This window comes from Oncorhynchus tshawytscha, linkage group LG30 (assembly GCF_018296145.1).
Source record: "Oncorhynchus tshawytscha isolate Ot180627B linkage group LG30, Otsh_v2.0, whole genome shotgun sequence".
NCBI classification, from domain to species: domain Eukaryota; kingdom Metazoa; phylum Chordata; class Actinopteri; order Salmoniformes; family Salmonidae; genus Oncorhynchus; species Oncorhynchus tshawytscha.
This window is the reverse complement of record NC_056458.1, coordinates 25,647,658-25,673,516: the sequence shown is the minus strand read 5'-3', so window position 1 is coordinate 25,673,516 and position 25,859 is coordinate 25,647,658. Positions and strand designations below refer to the sequence as shown.

Here is a 25,859-nt window from a genome sequence, read left to right as displayed (position 1 = left end):
GGGTCGCTACTCCGTTATGGCTGCTGAGGACTCACACCACCTATGTTTTGTGTGTCTAGGACCACAGCATGCTAGGAGTGGCCTCTCAGATAGATTCCCCCTCAATGCCCTAGCTGACTTCCCAGGGCTCATTTAGAACCAGGAACAGATATAGCCCTTGGTTCTCTCCAGACCTGACTGCCCTTAACCAACACAAAAACATCCCCGTGATATGCAACTTTTCAGGGAAGTTAGAAACCAATATACACAGGCAGTTAGAAAAGCCAAGGCTAGCTTTTTCAAGCAGAAATTTGCTTCCTGCAACACAAACTCAAAAAAGTTCTGGGACACTGTAAAGTCCATGGAAAATAAGAACACCTGCTCCCAGCTGCCCACTGTACTGAGGATAGGAAACTCTGTCACCACCGATAAATCCACTAAAATTGAGAATTTCAAAAAGCATTTTTCTACGGCCATGATTTCCACCTGGCTACCCCTACCCCGGTCAACAGCATTGTACCCCCCACAGCAACTCGCCCAAGCCTTACCCATTTCTCCTTCTCCTAAATCCAGTCAGCTGATGTTCTGAAAGTGCTGCAAAATCTGGACCCCTACATATCAGCCGGGCTAGACAATCTGGACCCTTTCTTTCTAAAATTATCTGCCGAAATTGTTGCAACTCCTATTACTAGCCTGTTTAACCTCTCTTTCGTGTCGTCTGAGATTCCCTAAGATTGGAAAGCAGCTGTGGTCATCCCCCTCTTCAAAGGGGGGGACACTCTTGACACAAACTGCTACAGACCTATATATGTCCAACCCTGCCTATCTCAGGTCTTCGAAAGCCAAGTCAACAAACAGATTACCGACCATTTCGAATCCCACCGCATCTTCTCCGCTATGCAATCTGGTTTCAGAGCTGGTCATGGGTGTACCTCAGTCATGCTCAAGGTCCTAAACAATATCTTAACCGCCATCGATAAGAAACATTACTGTGCTGCCGTATTCATTGACCTGGCCAAGGCTTTCGACCCTGTCAATCACCACATCCTCATCGGCAGACTCAATAGCCTTGGCTTCTCAAATGACTGCCTCGCCTGGTTCACCAACTACTTCTCTGATAGAGTTCAGTGTGTCAAATCAGAGTGCCTGTTGTCCGGGCCTCTGGCAGTCTCTATGGGGGTGCCACAGGGTTCAATTCTTGGGCCGACTCTCTTCTCTGTATACATCAATGATGTCGCTCTTGCTGCTGGTTAGTCTCTGATCCACCTCTATGCAGACGACACCATTCTGTACACTTCTGGCCCTTCTTTGGACACTGTGTTAACAACCCTCCAGATGAGCTTCAATGCCATACAACTCTCCTTCTGTGGCCTCCAACTGCTCTTAAATACAAGTAAAACTAGATGCATGCACTTAAACCGATCACTGCCTGCACCTGCCCGCCCATCAAGCATCACTACTCTGGACGGTTCTGACTTAGAATATGTGAACAACTACAAATACCTAGGTGTCTGGTTAGACTGTAAACTCTCCTTCCAGACTCACATCAAACATCTCCAATCCAAAGTTAAATCTAGAGTTGGCTTCCTATTTCGCAACAAAGCATCCTTCACTCATGCTGCGAAACATACCCTCGTAAAACTGACCATCCTACCGATCCTCGACTTCGGCGATGTCATTTACAAAATAGCCTCCAATACTCTACTCAATACATTGAATGCAGTCTATCACAGTGCCATCCGTTTTGTCACCAAAGCCCCATATACTACCCACCACTGCGACCTGTACGCTCTCGTTGGCTGGCCCTCGCTTCATACTCGTCGCCAAACCCACTGGCTTCAGGTTATCTACAAGACCCTGCTAGGTAAAGTCCCCCCTTATCTCAGCTCGCTGGTCACCATAGCAGCACCCACCTGTAGCACGCGCTCCAGCAGGTATATCTCTCTGGTCACCCCCAAAACCAATTCTTCCTTTGGCCGCCTCTCCATCCAGTTCTCTGCTGCCAATGACTGGAACGAACTTCAAAAGTCTCTGAAACTGAAAACACTTATCTCCCTCACTAGCTTTAAGCACCAGCTGTCAGTGCAGCTCACAGATTATGCACCTGTACATAGCCCATCTATAATTTAGCCCAAACAACTTCCCCTACTGTATTTATTTATTTATTTATTGTGCTCCTTTGCACCCCATTAATTATATCTCTACCTTGCACATTCTTCCACTGAAAATCTACCATTCCAGTGTTTTACTTGCTATATTGTATTTACTTCGCCACCATGGCCTTTTTTTTCCTTTACCTCCCTTATCTCACCTCATTTGCTCACATCGTATATAGACTTATTTTTCTACTGTATTATTGACTGTATGTTTGTTTTACTCCATGTGTAACTCTGTGTTGTTGTATGTGTCGAACTGCTTTGCTTGATCTTGGCCAGGTCGCAATTGTAAATGAGAACTTGTTCTCAACTTGCCTACCTGGTTAAATATCAAATCAAAATCAAATCAAATGTATTTATATAGCCCTTCATACATCAGCTGATATCTCAAAGTGCTGTATAGAAACCCAGACTAAAACCCCAAACAGCAAGCAATGCAGGTGTAGAAGCACGGTGGCTAGGAAAAACTCCCTAGAAAGGCCAAAACCTAGGAAGAAACCTAGAGAGGAACCAGGCTATGTGGGGTGGCCAGTCCTCTTCTGGCTGTGCCGGGTGGAGATTATAACAGAACATGGCCAAGATGTTCAAATGTTCATAAATGACCAGCATGGTCAAATAATAATAAGGCAGAACAGTTGAAACTGGAGCAGCAGCACGTTCAGGTGGACTGGGGACAGCAAGGAGTCATCATGTCAGGTAGTCCTGGGGCATGGTCCTAGGGCTCAGGTCCTCCGAGAGAGAGAAAGAAAGAGAGAAGGAGAGAATTAGAGGACGCACACTTAGATTCACACAGGACACCGAATAGGACAGGAGAAGTACTCCAGATATAACAAACTGACCCTAGCCCCCCGACACAAACTACTGCAGCATAAATACTGGAGGCTGAGACAGGAGGGGTCAGGAGACACTGTGGCCCCATCCGAGGACACCCCCGGACAGGGCCAAACAGGAAGGATATAACCCCACCCACTTTGCCAAAGCACAGCCCCCACACCACTAGAGGGATATCTTCAACCACCAACTTACCATCCTGAGACAAGGCTGAGTATAGCCCACAAAGATCTCCGCCATGGCACAACCCAAGGGGGGCGCCAACCCAGACAGGATGACCACATCAGTGAATCAACCCACTCAGGTGACGCACCCCTTCCAGGGACGGCATGAGAGAGCCCCAGTAAGCCAGTGACTCAGCCCCTGTAATAGGGTTAGAGGCAGAGAATCCCAGTGGAAAGAGGGGAACCGGCCAGGCAGAGACAGCAAGGGCGGTTCGTTGCTCCAGAGCCTTTCCGTTCACCTTCCCACTCCTGGGCCAGACTACACTCAATCATATGACCCACCGAAGAGATGAGTCTTCAGTAAAGACTTAAAGGTTGAGACCGAGTTTGCGTCTCTCACATGGGTAGGCAGACCATTCCATAAAAATGGAGCTCTATAGGAGAAAGCCCTGCCTCCAGCAATTCTTGGGACAATTAGGAGCCTTGCGTCTTGTGACCGTAGCGTACGTGTAGGTATGTACGGCAGGACCAAATCAGAGAGATAGGTAGGAGCAAGCCCATGTAATGCTTTGTAGGTTAGCAGTAAAACCTTGAAATCAGCCCTTGCTTTGACAGGAAGCCAGTGTAGGGAGGCTAGCACTGGAGTAATATGATCCAATTTTTTGGTTCTAGTCAGGATTCTAGCAGCCGTATTTAGCACTAACTGAAGATTATTTAGTGCTTTACCCGGGTAGCTGGAAAGTAGAGCATTGCAGTAGTCTAACCTAGAAGTGACAAAAGCATGGATACATTTTTCTGCATCATTTTTGGACAGAAAGTTTCTGATTTTTGCAATGTTACGTAGATGGAAAAAAGCTGTCCTTGAAATGGTCTTGATATGTTCTTCAAAAGAGAGATCAGGGTCCAGAGTAACGCCGAGGTCCTTCAGTTTTATTTGAGACAACTGTACAACCATTAAGATTAATTGTCAGATTCAACAGAAGATCTCTTTGTTTCTTGGGACCTAGAACAAGCATCTCTGTTTTGTCCGAGTTTAAAAGTAGAAAGTTTGCAGCCATCCACTTCCTTATGTCTGAAACACATGCTTCTAGCAAGGGCAATTTTGGGGCTTCACCATGTTTCATTGAAATGTAGAGCTGTGTGTCATCCGCATAGCAGTGAAAGTTAACATTATGTTTTCGAATAACATCCCCAAGAGGTAAAATATATAGTGAAAACAATAGTGGTCCTAAAACGGAACCTTGAGGAACACCGAAATTTACAGTTGATTTGTCAGAGGACAAACCATTCACAGAGACAAACGGATATCTTTCCGACAGATAAGATCTAAACCAGGCCAGAACTTGTCCGTGTAGACCAATTTGGGTTTCCAATCTCTCCAAAAGAATGTGGTGATCGATGGTATCAAAAGCAGCACTAAGGTCTAGGAGCACGAGGACAGATGCAGAGCCTTGGTCCGATGCCATTAAAATGTAATTTACCACCTTCACAAGTGCCGTCTCAGTGCTATGATGGGGTCTAAAACCAGACTGAGGCATTTCGTATACATTGTTTGTCTTCAGGAAGGCAGTGAGTTGCTGCGCAACAGCCTTTTCTAAAAATTTTGAGAGGAAGGGAAGATTCGATATAGGCCGATAGTTTTTTATATTTTCTGGGTCAAGGTTTGGCTTTTTCAAGAGAGGCTTTATTATTGCCACTTTTAGTGAGTTTGGTATACATCCGGTGGATAGAGAGCTGTTTATTATGTTCAACATAGGAGGGCCAAGCACAGGAAGCAGCTCTTTCAGTAGTTTAGTTGGAATAGGGTCCAGTATGCAGCTTGAAGGTTTAGAGGCCATGATTATTTTCATCATTGTGTCAAGAGATATAGTACTAAAACACTTGAACGTCTCTCTTGATCCTAGGTCCTGGCAGAGTTGTGCAGACTCAGGACAACTGAGCTTTGAAGGAATACACAGATTTAAAGAGGAGTCCATAATTTGCTTTCTAATAATCATAATCTTTTCCTCAAAGAAGTTCATGAATTTATCACTGCTAAAGTGAAAGTCATCCTCTCTTGGGGAATGCTGCTTTTTAGTTAGCTTTGCGACAGTATCAAAAAGGAATTTTGGATTGTTCTTATTTTCCTCAATTAAGTTAGAAAAATAGGATGATCGAGCAGCAGTAAGGGCTCTTCGGTACTGCACGGTACTGTCTTTCCAAGCTAGTCGGAAGGCTTCCAGTTTGGGGTGGCGCCATTTCCGTTCCAATTTTCTGGAAGCTTGCTTCAGAGCTCGGGTATTTTCTGTGTACCAGGGAGCTAGTTTCTGATGAGAAATGTTTTTAGTTTTTAGGGGTGCAACTGCATCTAGGGTATTGCGCAAGGTTAAATTGAGTTCCTCAGTTAGGTGGTTAACTGATTTTTGTCCTCTGGCGTCCTTGGGTAGACAGAGGGAATCTGGAAGGACATCAAGGAATCTTTGTGTTGTCTGTGAATTTATAGCATGACTTTTGATGTTCCTTGGTTGGGGTCTGAGCAGATTATTTGTTGCAATTGCAAACGTAATAAAATGGTGGTCCGATAGTCCAGGATTATGAGGAAAAACATTAAGATCCACAACATTTATTCCATGGGACAAAATTAGGTCCAGAGTATGACTGTGACAGTGAGTGGTTCCAGAGACGTGTTGGACAAAACCCACTGAGTCGATGATGTCTCCGAAAGCCTTTTGGAGTGGGTCTGTGGACTTTTCCATGTGAATATTAAAGTCACCAAAGATTAGAATATTATCTGCTATGACTACAAGGTCCGATAGGAATTCAGGGAACTCAGTGAGGAACGCTGTATATGGCCCAGGAGGCCTGTAAACAGTAGCTATAAAAAGTGATTGAGTAGGCTGCATAGATTTCATGACTAGAAGCTCAAAAAACGAAAACATCTTTTTTTTTTTTTTTGTAAATTGAAATTTGCTATCGTAAATGTTAGCAACACCTCCGCCTTTGCGGGATGCACGGGGGATATGGTCACTAGTGGTGCCAGGAGGTGAGGCCTCATTTAACACAGTAAATTCATCAGGCTTAAGCCATGTTTCAGTCAGGCCAATCACATCAAGATTATGATCAGTGATTAGTTAATTGACTATAATTGCCTTTGAAGTAAGGGATCTAACATTAAGTAGCCCTATTTTGAGATGTGAGGTATCATGATCTCTTTCAATAATGACAGGAATGGTGGTCTTTATCCTAGTGAGATTGCTAAGGCGAACACCGCCATGTTTAGTTTTGCCCAACCTAGGTCGAGGCACAGACACGGTCTCAATGGTGATAGCTGAGCTGACTACACTGACTGTGCTAGTGGCAGACTCCACTATGCTGGCAGGCTGGCTAACAGCCTGCTGCCTGGCCTGCACCCTATTTCATTGTGGAGCTAGAGGAGTTAGAGCCCTGTCTATGTTGGTAGATAAGATGAGAGCACCCCTCCAGCTAGGATGGAGTCCGTCACTCCTCAGCAGGTCAGGCTTGGTCCTGTTTGTGGGTGAGTCCCAGAAGGAGGGCCAATTATCTACAAATTCTATCTTTTGGGAGGGGCAGAAAACAGTTTTCAACCAGTGATTGAGTTGTGAGACTCTGCTGTAGAGCTCATCACTCCCCCTAACTGGGAGGGGGCCACAGACAATTACTCGATGCCGACACATCTTTCTAGCTGATTTACACGCAGAAGCTATGTGATGCTTGGTGATCTCTGACTGTTTCATCCTAACATTGTTGGTGCCGACGTGGATAACAATATCTCTATACTCTCTACACTCGCAAGTTTTAGCTAAATAAATAAAGGTGAAATAAAAATAAATAAAACATTTAGAGAGCTGCCACTAGATTGGAGAGCTACCTCCCATCCCCCCTGTTCCAGAGTTGGACATGATGGTGGGTGGTCCTTATTCTCGATGGAGGAGGGCAGTGGAGCCCCTGGCTCCTGCCTTGCCCTCTCTCCATAAATATGTGGAGGGCTCATGGGAGTCACCTTTGGCGGCGCGCACGCCGGCCAAAGCTTATCTCCCATTCACCAGGGTGGACGGTAGACAGCAGGGAATAACAAAGGGAATCCCAAAACTCGCTTCGGGTTCAGCGTCCGCTTACATTCCAGTCTTCACAGATTCTCCCACTATTAGCTCGGGTGAGATCAGGCGGCTGTCAATCATATTGATAGCTCTCGATTACCCAGGGGCTCCATGGTTTGCAGAGATGACCCAAATGTTGGTGTCACCACCTTGGCCCATTCCATATCAGTGGGTAGCGTTGTCACAGGCAAACCTATGATGGCTTGGCTCCTGAGAGGAACAGGTTAGAGCGCTGTGGGTTGCCTGATGCAGGGATCACAACCATACAGGGCTCGCGTGCCAGTTCCACTTCCAGGGTGTATGCCAGTAAATGGAACATGTTTTCACAATGGTGTGTCACAGAAAATGTGGACCCCGTGTGCTGTCAGGTTGAGTGTTCTCTCATTTCTGCAGTACTTGTTTGAAAAGCAGCGCTCAGCGGCGGCCATTATTAAAGTGTTTGCTGCAGCGATTTCTGCCTGAGGGTTTTGGCAGAGACACTGTCTTTAACCATCCCCTAGTGAGACGCTTTCTATTGGGAATGCGGAGGCCTAGGCCTAGAACAAATCTGCCCGAGTGAGATTTAGCGTTGGTAGTCTACGCGTTGTGTGATTCATCGTTCGAGCCATTGAATCAAATCCTCCTCAAAATGCTGTCTTTAAAGATGCTGCTTTTGCTCGCTCAGACTACTGCTAAGCATGTCAGTGACTTGTGTTCTCTTTCGACAAGACCCGACTGCCTTGCCATTAATGGCTACTTGAGCAGAGCGTGTTACGTCCTAACCCGGCTTTTATGCCTAAGGTTATTAAGAGTTCATACAGATGGTAGAGCTCTGGGCTTTTTCTCCCCCTCCCCATGGGGAGAGGAGAGAGGAAAGGCTGCATTGCCTGTGCCCAGTACGCGCTTTGGTGTGTTATGTGGAGTGTACAGCATCGATTAGGTCAGGACCTCAGCTGTTTGTGTCACGGTGCGAATACACTCGGTGGAACGCTATCCAAACAGCGCCTGTCTCATTGGCTGTGTGTAGGCATTGAGATGGCATGTGAGGCTGTAGGTCGCCCATTGCCTCGAGGTGAAAGCCGACTCCACTCAGGGAGTAGCGGCCTCTACTGCTCTCTTCAGAGGAACAGGAGTCGAGGATATTTGTGCATCTGTGTCTTGGTCGACACGTCTCCTTTAATCCGCTTCTATTTGCTTGATATGTCTTTGAATGTTCTGGCTCAGTCTGTACTGAGAGAAGGACTTGAGTTAAGAAAAATTGATGCAGGACTGAGGGGCATGGTTCCTTTCAGGTCCGTGTCACTTTTCTTATGAGAGAGACATATAGGACATGATTCCTATCTGACTAATATCAGTACAGTAGAGAACATGCTGATGCACATACTCAAGGGGGAATGCAGGACTAATGGACTGGCTTCCATCAGGTAAGAGTGATTGTGACATGACTCTTTGCTGAGGGTTCAGTATTGTAGAAGTCGTGTATTTGACCTGCCCACTAGTCTGTCTGTGTTGAAGCGGAGGGATGGGGGAAATAGCTTGTGTAACTAGTATTACATAGGTAAAAAATAGCAATCTTGAGTTCTACCCATCAATCTTTGGAATCCATTGATTGAGTGTGATGGATTACTGAATACACAATGTAGAGTGACACTTTGTCATTCCATTGTTGATCGGTGATTATATCAGAATAGTGAGGACCATCTGTCTGCTGGTTCAGATTAGTATGGATCATATTCTGGTTATCTGCCTACTAGTCTCTGGCTTTGCCTTCGGACTAGGTGTGACAGATTGTATCGAGGCCACAGTATATTGTGACACACTGTGTTACAGTACTGAAGGTCTTGGTCAAAGCCATAGCTGGGCCCGACCTTATCACAATGTGGGAAAAGTTGGGCTCGGCATGGTGTACATTTTGGAGCGTTGCGCTCCGCCTTAAACCACTAGGAGCAGAGCTCCACGATATAGAACGATAGTTACCAGAGTTGTAACTCCAGTTCTATGAGTGGAGCGGAACCCCATAGGACTTAAGGCCATGCCGATCCCCCAGTCTCGCTGAAGATAATGTTCGGGAGGCTGAGTGAGGGGAAGTGTCCCATTATATATGGAGACCTGTGCTCCCATTGGCTGCGGGTGTGTGCATAATTTTTTCTCAGGCTATTCGCTGCCTAGGCATCGGGATAAAACACTAGGAGTACAGCTCCCCTATGATAACTCCGGTAACGGTTCCAAACTTCTTCCATTTAAGAATGATGGAGGCCACTGTGTTCATGGGGACCTTCAATGCTGCAAAAAATGTTGGTACCCTTCCCCAGATCTGTGCCTCGACACAATCCTGTCTCGGAGCTCTACGGACAATTCCATCAACCTCATGGCTTGGTTTTTGCTCTGATATGCACTGTCAACTGTGGGACCTTATATAGCCTTTCCAAATCATGTCCAATCAATTTAATTTTCCACAGGTGAACAATTAAGTTGAAGAAACATCTCAAGTATGATCAATGGAAACAGGATGCACCTGAGCTCAATTTCGAGTCTCATAGCAAAGGGTCTGAATACTTATGTAAATAAGGTATTTCAGATCTTTATTTTTAATACATTTGTAAAAATAATAATAATAATAATAATAATTAAAAAACTGTTTTTCCTTTCCTTATGGGGTATTGTGTGTAGATTGCTGAAGATAAAAAAAACAAGGCTGAATAAGGCTGTAACGTAACAAAATGTGTAAAAGGTGAAGGGGTCTGAATACTTTCCGAAGGCAATGTATATTGTACCCTCTAGTTAACTGTTTAGCTATTATTGACATGTATTAATGTTTTCGTCATGTCCCAAAACTTTCAACCGACACTCACGAATAAGGTCATACAATTTTATATATATATTTGTTTTTAATAAATTCATGTGATTCATTGAAATTATTATTTTTGGCAAAACGAACGTTTCACTTCACCATTGTTTTAGTTGGAATTCGGTTCAATCACAGTGAATTGAATCATGTGAATCAAAATAATAATTTGTGAATCGTGAACATTAATTTAAATGTAGGCTTAAATGTAATTTGCAAATAAATTCATTAAAAATCCTACAATGTGATTTTCTGGATTTCTTTTTCTGATTTTGTCTGTCATAGTTGAAGTGTACATATGATGAAAATTACAGGCCTCTCTCATCTTTTTAATGTGGAGAACTTGCACAATTGGTGGCTGACTAAATACTTTTTTGCCCCACTGTATATTTTATACGTACATAGAGACGCCACCAATTGCTGGTCATGGAAATTTGGTTAAAAGTCATGAAATTCCATCTATCAAAATATGTATGAACCCGGTATGTTGTCACCTACTTTTAAATTTGTTGTTCTAGCCCCCGTCCCCACAGGAGGCCTTTTCCCGCTTGGTAGGCCGTCATTGTGAATAATAATTTGTTCTTAATTGACTTGCCTAGTTAAAGATTCACTATGCAGAAATCGCTCTGCCGTTTCCTGGTTGCTAAAATTGAAATAGTTTGCCTAATTTCAGTTTGTGGCATAACAAGCAAGGGGAGTGTAGAGAATCATTATACCATCTAAACCACTGTATAATATATTTTCCATAACCTAAAAATATTGTATTTTTAGCTGGTGTACAAAACCAAACCTATGTGAATTTGGTCAGGTAGCCCAAAAAGTTACATATTGCGGCTTTAAATAAATGTTAACATTAAAAAAAAAATGTTTTAAATGGTATTGTCTTTCTGTCTAGTTTCGGAGTGATCCCCACCACCCCTCTGCCCATCCACACTCCACTGATGCCCAGCCAGAGTATTGAAGTTTCCCTGCCTCTCAACACCATTGGGCCAGTCATGAAGATGGACCCCCTAAACAACCTACAGGTAAACTCATATACAGTGCATTCGGAAAGTATTCAGATCCCTTCACTTTTTCCATATTTTGTTACGTTACAGCCTTATTCTAAAATTGATAAAATATTTAATCAATCTACACACAATACCCCATAACAACAAAGTGAAAAGAATGACCCTAAGCACACAGCCAAGACACGCAGGAGTTGCTTCGCGACAAGTCTCTGAATGTCCTTGAGTGGCCCAGCCAGAGCCTGGACGTGAACCCGATCGAACATCTCTGGAGAGACCTGAAAATAGCTGTGCAGCGACGCTCTCCGTCCAATCCGACAGCGCTTGGGAGGATCTGCAGAGAAGAATGGGATAAACTCCCCAAGTACAGGTGTGCCAAGCTTGTAGCGTCATACCCAAGAAGACTCGAGGCTGTAATCACTGCCAAAGGTACTTCAACAAAGTACTGAGTAAAGTGTCTGAGTACTTATGTAAATATGATATAATTTTTTTAATTTTGTAATACATTTGCAAACATTTCTAAAGACCTGTTCTGCTTTGTCATTATGAGGTATTGTGTGTAGATTTATGAGGATTGTTTTTTAATCCATTTTAGAATAAGTCTGTAACGTAACAAAATGTGGAAAAAGTCAAGGGGTCTGAATACTTCCCGAATGCAGTTGAAGTGTACCTATGATGAAAATTACAGGCCTCTCACATCTTTTTAAGTGGGAGAACTTGCACAATTGGTGGCTGACTAAATACTTTTTTGCCCCACTGTATATGTTTTGATTTGACGTACATTCTAAGGCTGCATGATGCGACTCTAATGATGATTTTTTTTAAAGTATAATGAAAGTGCTGTTTGTTGCACACACTGCACACACTTTATCAGTCTCTCATTCACAATTTGACAAGCACTTGATAGCATTCTCACCCATCAAACTATTCTCAATGTAATCCTAGCCTTACTAATATACTGTACCTTCTGGTTACATAAAGCATTCTAGGCATGCGCAACCTACCTGTTCAAAAGATATCATAATTAGTCAGTCTTACCTGAATGCTTGACTTCTCATGATAAAAGATATAAATTAGAAGAAAGCTTGGGCAAAAGATGATCCAAAATACTTTTTATTGTTGGACGTTTTCACTGCAAGGCCTTTTTCAAAAATGTTTCATTACAAAAGATACCACGTGGTGTTGAGTATAAGGCATATAGCTAGGCAGTCCATGATCTTTGGGCTTTCTCTCACCTTTACTGTGTCAACAGGAACATTATAATTAAAGCTAGTCAGGTTTAGGGATGGGCATGAGTACTCGAGCAAACGGCAAAGTTCGATCTTTCACCAGAGATCACATTTTGTTTCAAATACTGTAAAACTATTTTGTGGAATGTGTTTTGTGGCTTCCCGAACAGGCAAGTAACATTTTGCCTTGAATTGGCTTTGACTCCAGTGTTCCATTTGTACATGTCATTTGCGGGGCACAACAAAAAAGAAACCAAGCCAAGCATCACACCGTTCTTCTCCCTAAATTCCCTTTCCCCTCAGTGTCTCATTCACTCAATTGTGTTCCGACTGCTCCCTCCACACACGCGTGCTGAGTGCGCACACAAGCTCCCATTAGGCGTACAGAAATAAATGCCTATTAAAATGTATCAAACTGATGGGACACACAAGCTCCCATTAGGCCTACAGAAATAAATGCATCAAACTGATGGGACACACAAGCTCCCATTAGGCCTACAGAAATAAATGCATCAAACGGATGGGACACACAAGCTCCCATTAGGCCTACAGAAATAAATGCATCAAACGGATGGGACACACAAGCTCCCATTAGGCCTACAGAAATAAATGCATCAAACTGATGGGACACACAAGCTCCCATTAGGCCTACATAAATAAATGCCTATTAAAATGTATCAAACTGATGGGACACACAAGCTCCCATTAGGCCTACAGAAATAAATGCATCAAACTGATGGGACACACAAGCTCCCATTAGGCCTACAGAAATAAATGCCTATTCAAATGTATCAAACTGATGGGACACACAAGCTCCCATTAGGCCTACAGAAATAAATGCCTATTCAAATGTATCAAACTGATGGGACACACAAGCTCCCATTAGGCCTACATAAATAGATGCCTATTCAAATGTATCAAACTGAGTGCGCACACAAGCTCCCATTAGGCCTACAGAAATAGATGCCTATTCAAATGTATCAAACTGAGTGCGCACACAAGCTCCCATTAGGCCTACAGAAATAGTGTCAACTGTAAAGTTTGGTGGAGGAGGAATAATGGTCTGGGGCTGTTTTTCATGGTTTGGTCTAGGCCAATTAGTTCCAGTGAAGTGAAATCTTAATGCTACAGCATACAATGACATTCTAGAGAATTCTGTGTTTCCAACTTTATGGCAACAGTTTGGGGAAGGCCCTTTCCTGTTTCAGCATGACAATGCCCCTGTGCACAAAGCAAGGTCCATACAGAAATGGTTTGTTGAGATCGGTGTGGAAGAACTTGACTGGCCTGCACAGAGCCCTGACCTCAACTCCATCAAACATCTTTGGGATGAATTGGAACACCAACTTCGAGCCAGGCCTAATCGCCCAACATCAGTGCCCGTCCTCACTAATGCTCTTGTGACTGAATGGAAGCAAGTCCCCGCAGCAATGTTCCAACATCTAGTGGAAAGCCTTCCCAGAAGAGTGGAGGCTGATATAGCAGCAAAGGGGGGACCAACTCCATGTTAATAGCCGTGATTTTGGAATGAGATGTTCCACGAGCAGGTGTCCACATACTTTTGGACATGTAGTGTACTTTGTGAATTGCGAGTGCCATTTAGAATTTCTTAGCCTAGGCTATAACCCTAAACATAGACGCTGAAAATATGCAAAAACATTAGTTTGATAAAGACAGAGCATATTTCATCAGAATTATTAAGCCTAGGCCTACTCACCAAACAAACTTTGCGGCTGTAATTCATCACCATGCAGTGTTCAATGTGGAATTATTCATTAACTTAGAAAATTCCAAAGACCATGCAGAATAAACTAAATTGAACGTCTGTATATCGAAAAGAAGACATATTTTGGTTTGGAAAATGTGTCTTACAACTTGCCAAATTGAGCCCGGTTTCAAATGAACACTGAGAATAACTTTTTCAGGAATGCGATGCGCATCACTGGCAACATTTTTTTCTTTTTGAAAAATAGTTATTTTTTATTCTGTTATATTACATTATGTTTATTTTTACTATAACATAGGTGTGTCTTGACTGTGATAAGGGCTTGGGAAATAAGAGCTTCTTGTCTGCTAAATAAGCCAAACAAGGATATGCCACTGCACAGCCATAGGTCGCTGGTTCGAATCCCCAAGCCAGCAAGGTGGAAAGATCTGTCGTTCTGCCCATGAGCAAGGCGGTAAACCCTCAACAACAACTGCTCCCCGGGCGCCGATGACGTGGACGGTGATTTAAGGCAGCCCCCCACACCTCTCTGATTTAGAGGTTGGGATAATTGTAGAACACACCTATCGGTTGAATGCATTCACTTGTGCAACTGACTAGTCAGGTTAACTTCTTATTATGGCTGGGGGGCAGTATTGAGTAGCTTGGATGAATAAGGTGCCCAGAGTAAACTGCCTGCTACTCAGGCCCAGAAGCTAAGATATGCATATGATTAGTATATTTGGATAGAAAATACTCAGAAGTTTCTAAAGCTGTTTGAATTATGTCTGTGAGTTTAACAGAACTCATATGGCAGGCAAAAACCCAAGAAGAAATCCAACCAGGAAGTGGGAAATCTGAGGTTTGTAGGTTTTCAAATCTTTGCATATCCAATATACAGTGTAAAATTTAGTCCGATTGCACTTCCTAAGGCTTCCACTAGATGTCAACAGTCTTTCGAACCTTGTTTCAGGTTTCTACTGTGAAGGGGGAGCGAATAAGAGTGGTGTGAGTCAGGTGTCTGGCAGAATGCCATGAGCTCAGTCTCGCACACATCCGTGAGAGTTAGCTGCGTTCCTTTTCCTTTCTAAAGACAAAGGAATTGTCCGGTTGGATTATTTTTGAAGATTTATGATAAAAACATCCTAAAGATTGATTCTATACTTCGTTTGACATGTTTCTACAAACTGTAATGGAACTGTCGTCTGAAGTAAGTGCCTGCACCGTGTGAATTTGGATTTGTGAACTAAACGCGCAAACAAAAAGGAGGTATTTGGACATAAATGATGGACTTCATCGAACAAAACAAACATTTAATGTGGAAATGGGATTCCTGGGAGTGCATTCCGATGAAGATCATCAAATATAAGTGAATATTTATAATGCTATTTCTGACTTCTGTTGACTCCACAACATGGCGGCTATCTGTATGGCTTATTTTGGTGCCCGAGCGCTGTACTCAGGTTATTGCATGGTGTGCTTTTTCCGTAAAGCTTTAAAATCTGACACAGTAGTTACATTAAGGAGAAGTTTATCTATAATTCCATGCATAACACATATCTTTTATCAATGTTTATTATGAGTATTTCTGTAACTTGATGTGGCTCTCTGCAAAATCACCAGATGTTTTGGAAGCAAAACATTACTGAACATAACGCGCCAATGTAAACTGAGATTTTTGGATATAAATATTTACTTTATCGAACAAAACATACATGTATTGTGTAACATGAAGTCCTATGAGTGTCATCTGATGAAGATCAAAGGTTAGTGATGAATTTTACCTCTATTTCTGCTTTTTGTGACTCCTCTCTGGCTGGGAAAGTGACTGTGTTTTTCTGTGACTAGGTGCAGACCTAACATAATCGCATGGTATGCTTTCGTCGTAAAGCCTTTTTGAAATCGGACACTGTGGTGGGATTAACAACAAGTTTATATTTAAAATGGTGTATAATACTTGTATGTTTGAGGAATTTTAATTATGAGATTTCTGTTGTTTGAATTTGGCACCCTGCACTTTCACTGTCTGTTGTCATATTGATCCCGTTAACGGGATTTCAGCCGTAAGAAGTTTTAAGCACCTTACTTTTTGCCCAAGGCTTGTTTAAAGAATAAACTCCAGCACACAGGTATTCTTGAATACTCCACAAACAATACCAGTGTGCTCTGAGTTTTCTTTAAATATACACGGAACAAAAATATAAACGCAACATGTAAAGTGTTGATCCGTGTTTCATGAGCTGAAATAAAAGATCCCATAAATGTTCCATACGCACAAAACGTATTTTGTTCACATCTGTTAGTGAGCATTTCTCCTTTGCCAAAATAATCCATCCACCTGGCAGGCGTCAAGAAGCTGATTAAACAGCATGATCATTACACAGGTGCCCCTTGTGCTGGGGACACTAAAAGGCCACTCTAAAATGTGCAGTTTTGTCACACAACACAATGCCATGGATGTCTCAAGTTTTGAGCAAGTATGCAATTGGCCACCAAAGCTGTTGCCAGAGAATTGAATGTTAATTTCTCTACCATAAGCCGCCTCCAACGTCATTTTTGAGAATTTGTCAGTACTTCCACCCGGGCTCACAACCGCAGACCACGTGTATGGCGGCTTGTGGGTGAGCGGTTTGCTGAATTCAACAGAGTGCCCCATGGTGGGGGTTATGGTATTGACAGGCATAAACTACGGACAACGAACACAATTGCATTTTATCAATGGCAATTTGAATGCACAGAAATACTGTGACGAGATGCTGAGTCCCATTGTGAGGCCCATCGCTTTTAAGGTATCTGTGACCAAAAGATGCATAGCTGTAATCTCAGTCATTTGAAATCCATAGCTTTTCAATTAACTGATTTTCTCATGAATTGTAACTCAGTAAAATATTTGAAATTATTGCATGTTGCGGATATTTTTGTTCAGTATAGTTATTAACATAGAGATGAACTGGAGGATTCAGCCTTCAGCCCACAGATGGCTGCCGAGGCGAGGGCAGTAAAGTGGTTCGAGGCCAATGTGTTGGATCTAATGCGCTCCACCACCACAGGACTGCAATCAGCTGGAAAATGGACTCCAGCCTTCAGTGCCCCCGCTCAAACTGTTAATAAACTGTACTCACAAACATATACTGCAGAGACATATTATATACTTCACATTAATCTATCTTGCAAGGTTGTTATTTAAGCTATAGGTTGTTATTTAATTTGTATGAACATAACAAGATTCAACAACTGAGACAAACTGAACAATTTCCACATACATGTGACTAACAGAAATGGAATAATGTGACCCTGAACAAAGGGGGGTCAAAATCAAAAGTAACAGCCAGTATCTGGTGTGGCCACCAGCTGCATTAAGTATTGCAGTGCATCTCCTCCTCATGGACTGCACTAGATTTGGCAGTTCTTGCTGTGAAATGTTACCCCACTCTTCCACCAAGGTACCTGCAGGTTCCCGGACATTCCTGGGGGGAATGGCCCTAGCCCTCACCCTCCGATCCAACAGGTCCCAGACGTGCTCAATGGGATTGAGATCCGGGCTCTTCGCTGGCCATGACAGAACACTGACATTCCTGTCTTGCAGGAAATCACGCACAGAACGAGCAGTATGGCTGGTGGCATTGTCATGCTGGAGGGTCATGTCAGGATGAGCCTGCATGAAGGGTACCACATGAGGTAGGAGGATGCCTTCCCTGTAACGCCCAGCGATGAGATTGCCTGCAATGACAACAAGCTCAGTCCGATGATGCTGTGACACACCGCCCCAGACCATGAAGGACCCTCCACCTCCAAATCCATCCCGCTCCAGAGTGCAGGCCTCGGTGTAACGCTCATTCCTTCGACAATAAACACAAATCCCATCATCATCCCTCGTGAGACAAAACCGTGACTCGTCAGTAAAGAGCACTTTTTGCCAGTCCTGTCTGGTCCAGCGACGGTGGGTTTGTGCCCATAGGCGACATTGTTGCCGGTGATGTCTGGTGAGGACCTGCCTTACAACAGGCCTACAAGCCCTCAGTCCAGCCTCTCTCAGCCTATTGCAGACAGTCTGAGCACTGATGGAGGGATTGTGCGTTCCTGGTGTAACTCGTTGTTGCCATCCTGTACCTGTCCCGCAGGTGTGATATTCGGACGTACCGATCCTGTGCAGGTGTTGTTACACATGGTCTGCCACTGCGAGGACGATCAGCTGTCTGTCCTGTCTCCCTGTAGCAGTGTCTTCAGCGTCTCACAGTATGGACATTGCAATTTATTGCCCTGGCCACATCTGCGGTCCTCATGCCTCCTTGCAGCATGCCTAAGGCACGTTCCCACAGATGAGCAGGGACACTGGGCATCTTTCTTTAGGTTTTTTTCAGAGTCAGTAGAAAGGCCAATTTAGTGTCCTAAGTTTTCATAACTGTGACCTTAATTGCCTACCGTCTGTAAGCTGTTTGTGTCTTAACGACCATTCCACAGAATGAAAAAATGTCTCATTTGCTAGTCACTCCCCATCACCCATGATCTCTAACAACCACCCTAATAAAAAACTGCTCCCTGGCAGTTGGAAAGGCAGTTGAAAACTCAGCCAAAAGACAGACAGACAGGAGAATGGAAAAAGGCCGGTCAAAAAAGAAGAGACTAAAAACAGAGGAGGATCTGTTCGGGCGGAACCGTGTCTTGCAGGAGGGAGAGAGGAACATTGTCAACTCTTTGCCATGCCTGTCTTCGACTGAAACAGAACTTTAGGAAATGGCCTCTGAAAAATGGACAGACCTGTTACACTTTGCTTGATCACTTTCATACCATGTGCTGTGATACAAAGCTGACTGCACCAATAGACTGTACCGAAGAGAGAGAGAGACCCCTACCATTGATTAAGTAAATATATTACAGCATTCTCTGTATTACCTCCTTGACTATGCGGTATTGCAAAATTATCATCTTAATTGATCAATCATAATCTGTTTCTTTCCATTGTGTTTTTTAACGTAATAATAAATCCTATCTTCATAAAGAAGTATAGTTCTCTCTTGCTTTGACAAATGCTGACTAATACAATTAAATACCTTACATATCCTTTTAAGATTGTTGATATGTGATCAGAGTTAAGGTAATTGTTCTCTTTGAGAAAAAAAAGATTACTGGTGCCCTCAACAACGTTATTAATTTAAAATATTAGGCAAATTAATTAAGTCACTAATTATCAACACCAATTAGACCACTAAAGTTCCTAGAGAACTAAGGCACGTCACTGGAATAGCTTTCTGTTAATCCAGTCTCAAAAACGGAATACATAGCGCTTTTAAAGCTCTGTAAATGATTTGGTAATATGCATAAGAGCATGTAGGCCTATATAATGGCAATATATGACAGCTACTCAGCTATCCTGGAGCCCATCCATGAGCAGACTTTATTAGTTCCAGTCAGCTCATTCTCACTGTTTAGTGGCTCAGAGAGAGATGGAGCCTGAAAATATTCAGCCCAAAGAACCCTAGTGGACAGGGCTCTCCAGCTGAGACTGCCATTTTGTGCGTGTGTGTGTGTGTCCTCAGTGCCTGGCATTGCGCAACTTGCACACGGTGTTCCTGTCAAGTACGGTGATGCCGGCTGGAGTCTGGTCTCCTGCTAATGTCTTCATGAACAGAGTAGGGACAGGACTACCAGCCGATGCCGAAGGGTCACTCTCCTTGAGGCCAGCCATGATAATCAAGTTCAGAGAGAGCTCAGAGTGCCCATGAGGGCTGTACTCCGTTAGTCGGAGAGTCCAACAGCCCAGACACTTGATCAGCTTCAAGCCCTCGCCACCCACACTCACAAATAGAAACGTCTCCAGCCTTACTTCTGTCTAGACATGACACACTGCATGAACATTTCAACAGCACTTTTTCTTATTTAGAGCAATTCTATATTTACAGTTGTCTCTCTCAGCTGTGTCTTCCATTCCATTATGTCCAAATCAGCCCCCTCTAGTGCACATGGCACTGACTGATGTCATATTAACTTTGAGTTGACGTTGTCTTTCGTCCACAGGTGGCTGTGAAGAACAACATTGACGTTTTCTACTTCAGCGGGCTTATCCCACTCAACATCTTCTTCGTGGAGGATGGCAAAATGGGTACGTGTGTCTGGAAGCAAGTCACAAACACTCAATATCCAGGTCATTACCATAGCAGTAGATTCATTATCACCAAAGAGTTCGAAGAGTTTATTTTAGATCAATTTGAGGACCCTTGGTATAAAATAGACTCTTCACAGGAAGTAGCCCCCTGCTCAGTTCTGGTGTCACTCTTCTTTTGTTCCCCTCATCTGCATCAGAGCGACAGGTGTTTTTGGCCACCTGGAAAGACATCCCCAATGAGAATGAGCTGCAGTACCAGATTAAGGAGTGCCACTTAAATGCAGGTAGGTCTCCTTACATCTATGGATGAAAGCTATACAGTACCAGTCAAAAGTTTGGACACACCTACTCATTCAAGGGTTTTTCTTTATTTTTACTATTTTCTACATTGTAGAATGAAAGTGAAGACATCAAAACTATGAAATAACACATGGAATCGTTTAATAACCCCAAAAAATGTTAAACAAATCAAAATATATTTCATATTTTAGATTCTTCAAAGTAGCAACCCTTTGCCTTAATGACAGCTTTGCACATTCTTGGCATTCTCTCAACCAGCTTCACCTGGAATATGCTGCTGCTTTTCCTTCACTCTGCGGTCCAACTCATCCCAAACCATCTCAATTGGGTTGAGGCCGGGTGATTGTTGAAGTCATCTGATGCAGCACTCCATCACTCTCCTTCTTGGTAAAATACCCCTTACACAGCCTGGAGGTGTGTTTTGGGTCATTGTCCTGTTGAAAAACAAATGATAGTCCCACTAAACCCAAACCAGATGGGATGGCGTATCGCTGAAGAATGCTGTGGTAGCCATTCTGGTTAAGTGTGCCTTGAATTCTAAATAAATCACCAAAATATCACCAGCAAAGTACACCTCCACACCTCCTCCTCCATGCTTCACGGTGGGAACCACACATGCTGAGATCGTACGTTCACCTACTCTGCGTCTCACAAAGGCATGGTGGTTGGAACCAAAAATCTCAGATTTGGACTCATCAGACCAATGGACAGATTTCCACCGATCTAATGTCCATTGCTCGTGTTTCAAAAAAAAAAAAAAAACTATGATATGTACTCTAAGGGCTGTCACTATTTCAATCTCTGGGTTTTCCTTCGTCCACTACTCCATGGTATGAAAACAGTGATACAGGTCTGGAATTAAAATGTGTACTGTGTGCTCAATGTCTATCATCAGAGCTGTTCACGCTGTGCTGTTGAATTTGAACCTTGGTGGCTATTCTTGTCTCGAGCGTGATTCAGTCTTGAAGCACTTTGTGAGGACATAAGAGTTGATCCACAACGCCGCTACTATTTATGGGTGAAACACACACGACTTAGTCATCTACACAAATGAAAAAAAAGGCCTTTGAGGTTGTGAGTCTCATCGACAATCTAGCTGCCTGTAAAACTAGTTTTAATGACTCCAACCCAAGTGTATGTAAACTTCCGACTTCAACTCTGTCAAAAGTTCAATTTATTTAAACTTTTGATGCACTTAACAAACGATGGACAAATGACAGATGGTCACCTGCATCATCCATCAACATATGAGCCCCATAGAAAAACCCTTTCCCCATTACATGCTTAGTCAGTTTTTAACAGATATGAAATCTCTGTGTGTGTGCTTCGGTGACTTGGTGGTGTTTTGGCCTGTTATCTTCACAGAGCTCAAGTCTGAATCACAATTACTACTATCCTCTCCTTTCACTGATCTAACATGTTGAGCCAACTACAGGACAGAGAGGGCAGTTATTGTTTTGGGAAGGTAGTATCTGGAGGGGAGTAGCTTTAGTTATTGTTTAGTCCACATGCAAGGTCTGATTTACCAAAATGGACAGGTGACCTTTGAAACCACAAAATCAAATAATTTCCTAATTTGTGTTCACCACACTGAAGCCAGTTGATTAAACACAGAGCTGAGGCATTGGTTTAAAAGAGATGCTACTGGTTTACTGGAGAACCAGATAACATGACTAGGGGTTTTAAGTGGTAGCATTCATTGGTGGAATTGGCCTTTTCCTCTAACCCTCTTGCTGTGTTGCAGTAACCACAACATCACCGCCTTAAGTTCCAGGGTTACACACCTGTCTACAATTTATTTGTCGATATCATTCCATGCACACCTACAGGAATACATGTGCACACACATACAGATTCACACACTCTCTTATATTCTCTCCATATTTCAGCATTTTCATTCCAATAATGCCTGATCCTCCTACGGCACTCTGGGGTCACAAAGTATTGACCCTCTCCAGCCCCAGGTTACAAGGACAGCTCCGCTCATGCATTCCCTCACCTTGGCAGTGATAAGCAGCTTTGGACTGTGGAAATTAATGGAATGATTGGAGGCTCTTTTCATGTTCATTGTCACTGGCACTCTGTGAGCTAAATACAGTGTGAGAGGAAGCTGTGTTCTATAAGCTTCTTTAGAGAAACGCTTTTTCTGGGAAATGGGTTGTTGGTTTCATTAGTTATTTGTACTTCCATTTCCACACCTAGTAAATTGTTCTATAGGTAGCTATTGTAAATTCAGACTGAAATGGTGAGTCTTTCTCATCTTCATATTAAGATATTGGTAGAGCAGTGGTATTCAAACTTTTTCAGCAGGGACCCCATTTTTTTTCCACCATGCCAAATCTAATGAGACAACCTTAGTGTACATTTCGATTTTTACATCAAATAATCTTCAATTCATTACATTCTTCTCTTTTATCAAAATTAAGAGAAACAATGATTACATTTCCTCAATAAAATGGATTTTTGAATTGATCTTTCTTAAAAAGTAAAAACAAAAGTTTGTATATTGTCCCATAAAGTAATCTGTACTCTGCTTGACATGCAATACTCCATTAGCCTAATTTAAAACAAGGCTTTTTCCACAGCCACTGTAGAGCCATGAGAGGTAGGCTAGTTGAAAACAAGTTCTCATTTACAACTGCGACCTGGCCAAGATAAAGCAAAGCAGTTTCACACATACAACACAGAGTTACACATGGAATAAACAAACATACAGTCAATAATACAGTAGAGAAAGAAAAATCTATATACATTGTGTGTAAATGAGATAAGGGAAGGCAATAAATAGGCTATGGTGGCGAAGTAATTACAATATAGCAATTAAACACTGGAATGGTAGATGTGCAGAACATGAATGTGCAAGTAGAGATACTGGGGTGCAAAGGAGCAAGATAAATAAATACAGTATGGGGATGAGGTAGTTGGATGGGCTATTTACAGATGGGCTATGTACAGGTGCAGTGATCTGTGAGCTGCTCTGACAGCTGGTGCTTAAAGCTAGTGAGGGAGATACAGTGGGGCAAAAAAGTATTTAGTCAGCCACCAATTGTGCAAGTTCTCCCACTTAAAAAGATGAGAGGCCTGTAATTTTCATCATAGGTACACTTCAACTATGACAGACAAATTGAGAATCAAAATCCAGAAAATCACATTGTAGGATTTTTAATTAATTTATTTGCAAATTATGGTGGAAAATAAGTATTTGGTCAATAACAAAAGTTTATCTCAATACTTTGTTATATACCCTTTGTTGGCAATGACAGAGGTCAAACGTTTTCTGTCTTCACAAGGTTTTTACACACTGTTGCTGGTATTTTGGCCCATTCCTCCATGCAGATCTCCTCTAGAGCAGTGATGTTTTGGGGCTGTTGCTGGGCAACACGGACTTCAAACTCCCTCAAGATTTTCTATGGGGTTGAGATCTGGAGACTGGCTAGGCCACTCCAGGACCTTGAAATGCTTCTTACGAAGCCACTCCTTGCCCGGGCGGTGTGTTTGGGATCATTGTCATGCTAAAAGACCCAGCCACGTTTCATCTTCAATGCCCTTGCTGATGGAAGGAGGTTTTCACTCAAAATCCAAATGCTCTCTAGCAAACTTCAGACGGGCCTGGACATGTACTGGCTTAAGCAGGGGGACACGTCTGGCACTGCAGGATTTGAGTCCCTGGCGGCGTAGTGTGTTACTGATGGTAGGCTTTGTTACTTTGGTCCCAGCTCTCTGCAGGTCATTCACTAGGTCCCCCCGTGTGGTTCTGGGATTTTTGCTCACCGTTCTTGTGATCATTTTGAGAGATCTTGCGTGGAGCCCCAGATCGAGGGAGATTATCAGTGGTCTTGTATGTCTTCCATTTCCTAATAATTGCTCTCACAGTTGATTTCTTCAAACCAAGCTGCTTACCTATTGCAGATTCAATGTTCCCAGCCTGGTGCAGGTCTACAATTGTGTTTCTGGTGTCCTTTGACAGCTCTTTGGTGTTGGCCATAGTGGAGTTTGGAGTGTGCTGTTTGAGGTTGTGGAGAGGTGTCTATTTTACTGATAACAAGTTCAAACAGGTGCCATTAATACAGGTAACGAGTGGAGGACAGAGGAGCCTCTTAAAGAAGAAGTTACAGGTCTGTGAGAGCCAGAAATCTTGCTTGTTTGTAGGTGACCAAATACTTATTTTCCACCATAATTTGCAAATAAATTCATTAAAAAATCCTACAATGTGATTTTCTGGATTTTCCCCCTCATTTTGTCTGTCATAGTTGAAGTGTACCTATGATGAAAATTACAGGCCTCTCTCATCTTTTTAAGTGGGAGAACTTGCACAATTGGTGGCTGACTAAATACTTTTTTGCCCCACTGTATGCGTTTCCAACTTCAGTGATTTTTGCAGTTCGTTCCAGTCATTGGCAGTAGAGAACTGGAAGGAAAGGCGGTCAAAGGAGGAATTGGCTTTGGGAGTGGCCAGTGAAATATACCTGCTGGAGCGCGTGCTACGGGTGGGTGCTGCAATTGTGACCAGTGAGCTGAGATAAGGCGGGGCTTTACCTAGCCAGTGGGTTTGGCGATGAGTATGAAGCAAGGGCCAGCCAACGAGAGCGTACAGGTCGTAGTGGTGGGTAGTGTATGGGGCTTTGGTGACAAAACGGATGGCACTGTGATAGACTGCATCCAATTTGTTGAGTAGAGTGTTGGAGGCTATTTTGTAAATGACATTGCCGAAGTTGAGGATCGATAGGATGGTCAGTTTTACAAGGGTATGTTTGGCAGCATGAGTGAAGGAGGCTTTGTTGCGAAATAGGAAGCCGATTCTAGATTTAATTTTGGATTGGAGATGTTTAATTTGAGTCTGGAAGGAGAGTTTACAGTCTAACCAGACACCTAGGTATTTGTAGTTGTCCACGTATTCTAAGTCAGAACCGTCCAGAGTAGTGATGCTGGATGGGTGGGCAGGTGCGGGCAGCAATTGGTTGAAGAGCATGCATTTAGTTTCACTTGCATTTAAGAGCAGTTGGAGGCCACGGAAGGAGAGTTGTATGGCATTGAAGCTGGTGGTGTAGTATTATGGTATACTAATTAGAGGTCGGCCGATTAGGATTTTCCAACGCCGATACCGATTCCGATAACTGGAGGACAAAAAAAAAAGCTGATACCGATTATTCGGCCGATTTATTTTAGAAAAACTTTTTGTTTTATATATATATATATATATATATATATGCATGCATGCATGCATGCATATATATACACAGTGCCTTGCGAAAGTATTCGGCCCCCTTGAACTTTGCAACCTTTTGCCACATTTCAGGCTTCAAACATAAAGATATAAAACTGTATTTTTTTGTGAAGAATCAACAACAAGTGGGACACAATCATGAAGTGGAACGACATTTATTGGATATTTCAAACTTTTTTAACAAATCAAAAACTGAAAAATTGGGCGTGCAAAATTATTCAGCCCCTTTACTTTCAGTGC

The 25,859-nt window shown here is 42.9% G+C and overlaps 1 protein-coding gene across 1 annotated transcript in view; it reads left to right on the top strand.

The window, feature by feature from the left end:
* Positions 1–25,859, top strand: part of ap2b1 (adaptor related protein complex 2 subunit beta 1) — an 85,698-nt gene that overhangs the window by 49,398 nt on the left and 10,441 nt on the right. The window contains exons 18-20 of the mRNA XM_042308979.1: positions 10,947–11,076; positions 20,008–20,092; positions 20,293–20,379. Coding sequence (XP_042164913.1) covers positions 10,947–11,076; positions 20,008–20,092; positions 20,293–20,379 — 302 coding nt within the window. The remainder of the gene's footprint in view (positions 1–10,946; positions 11,077–20,007; positions 20,093–20,292; positions 20,380–25,859) is intronic.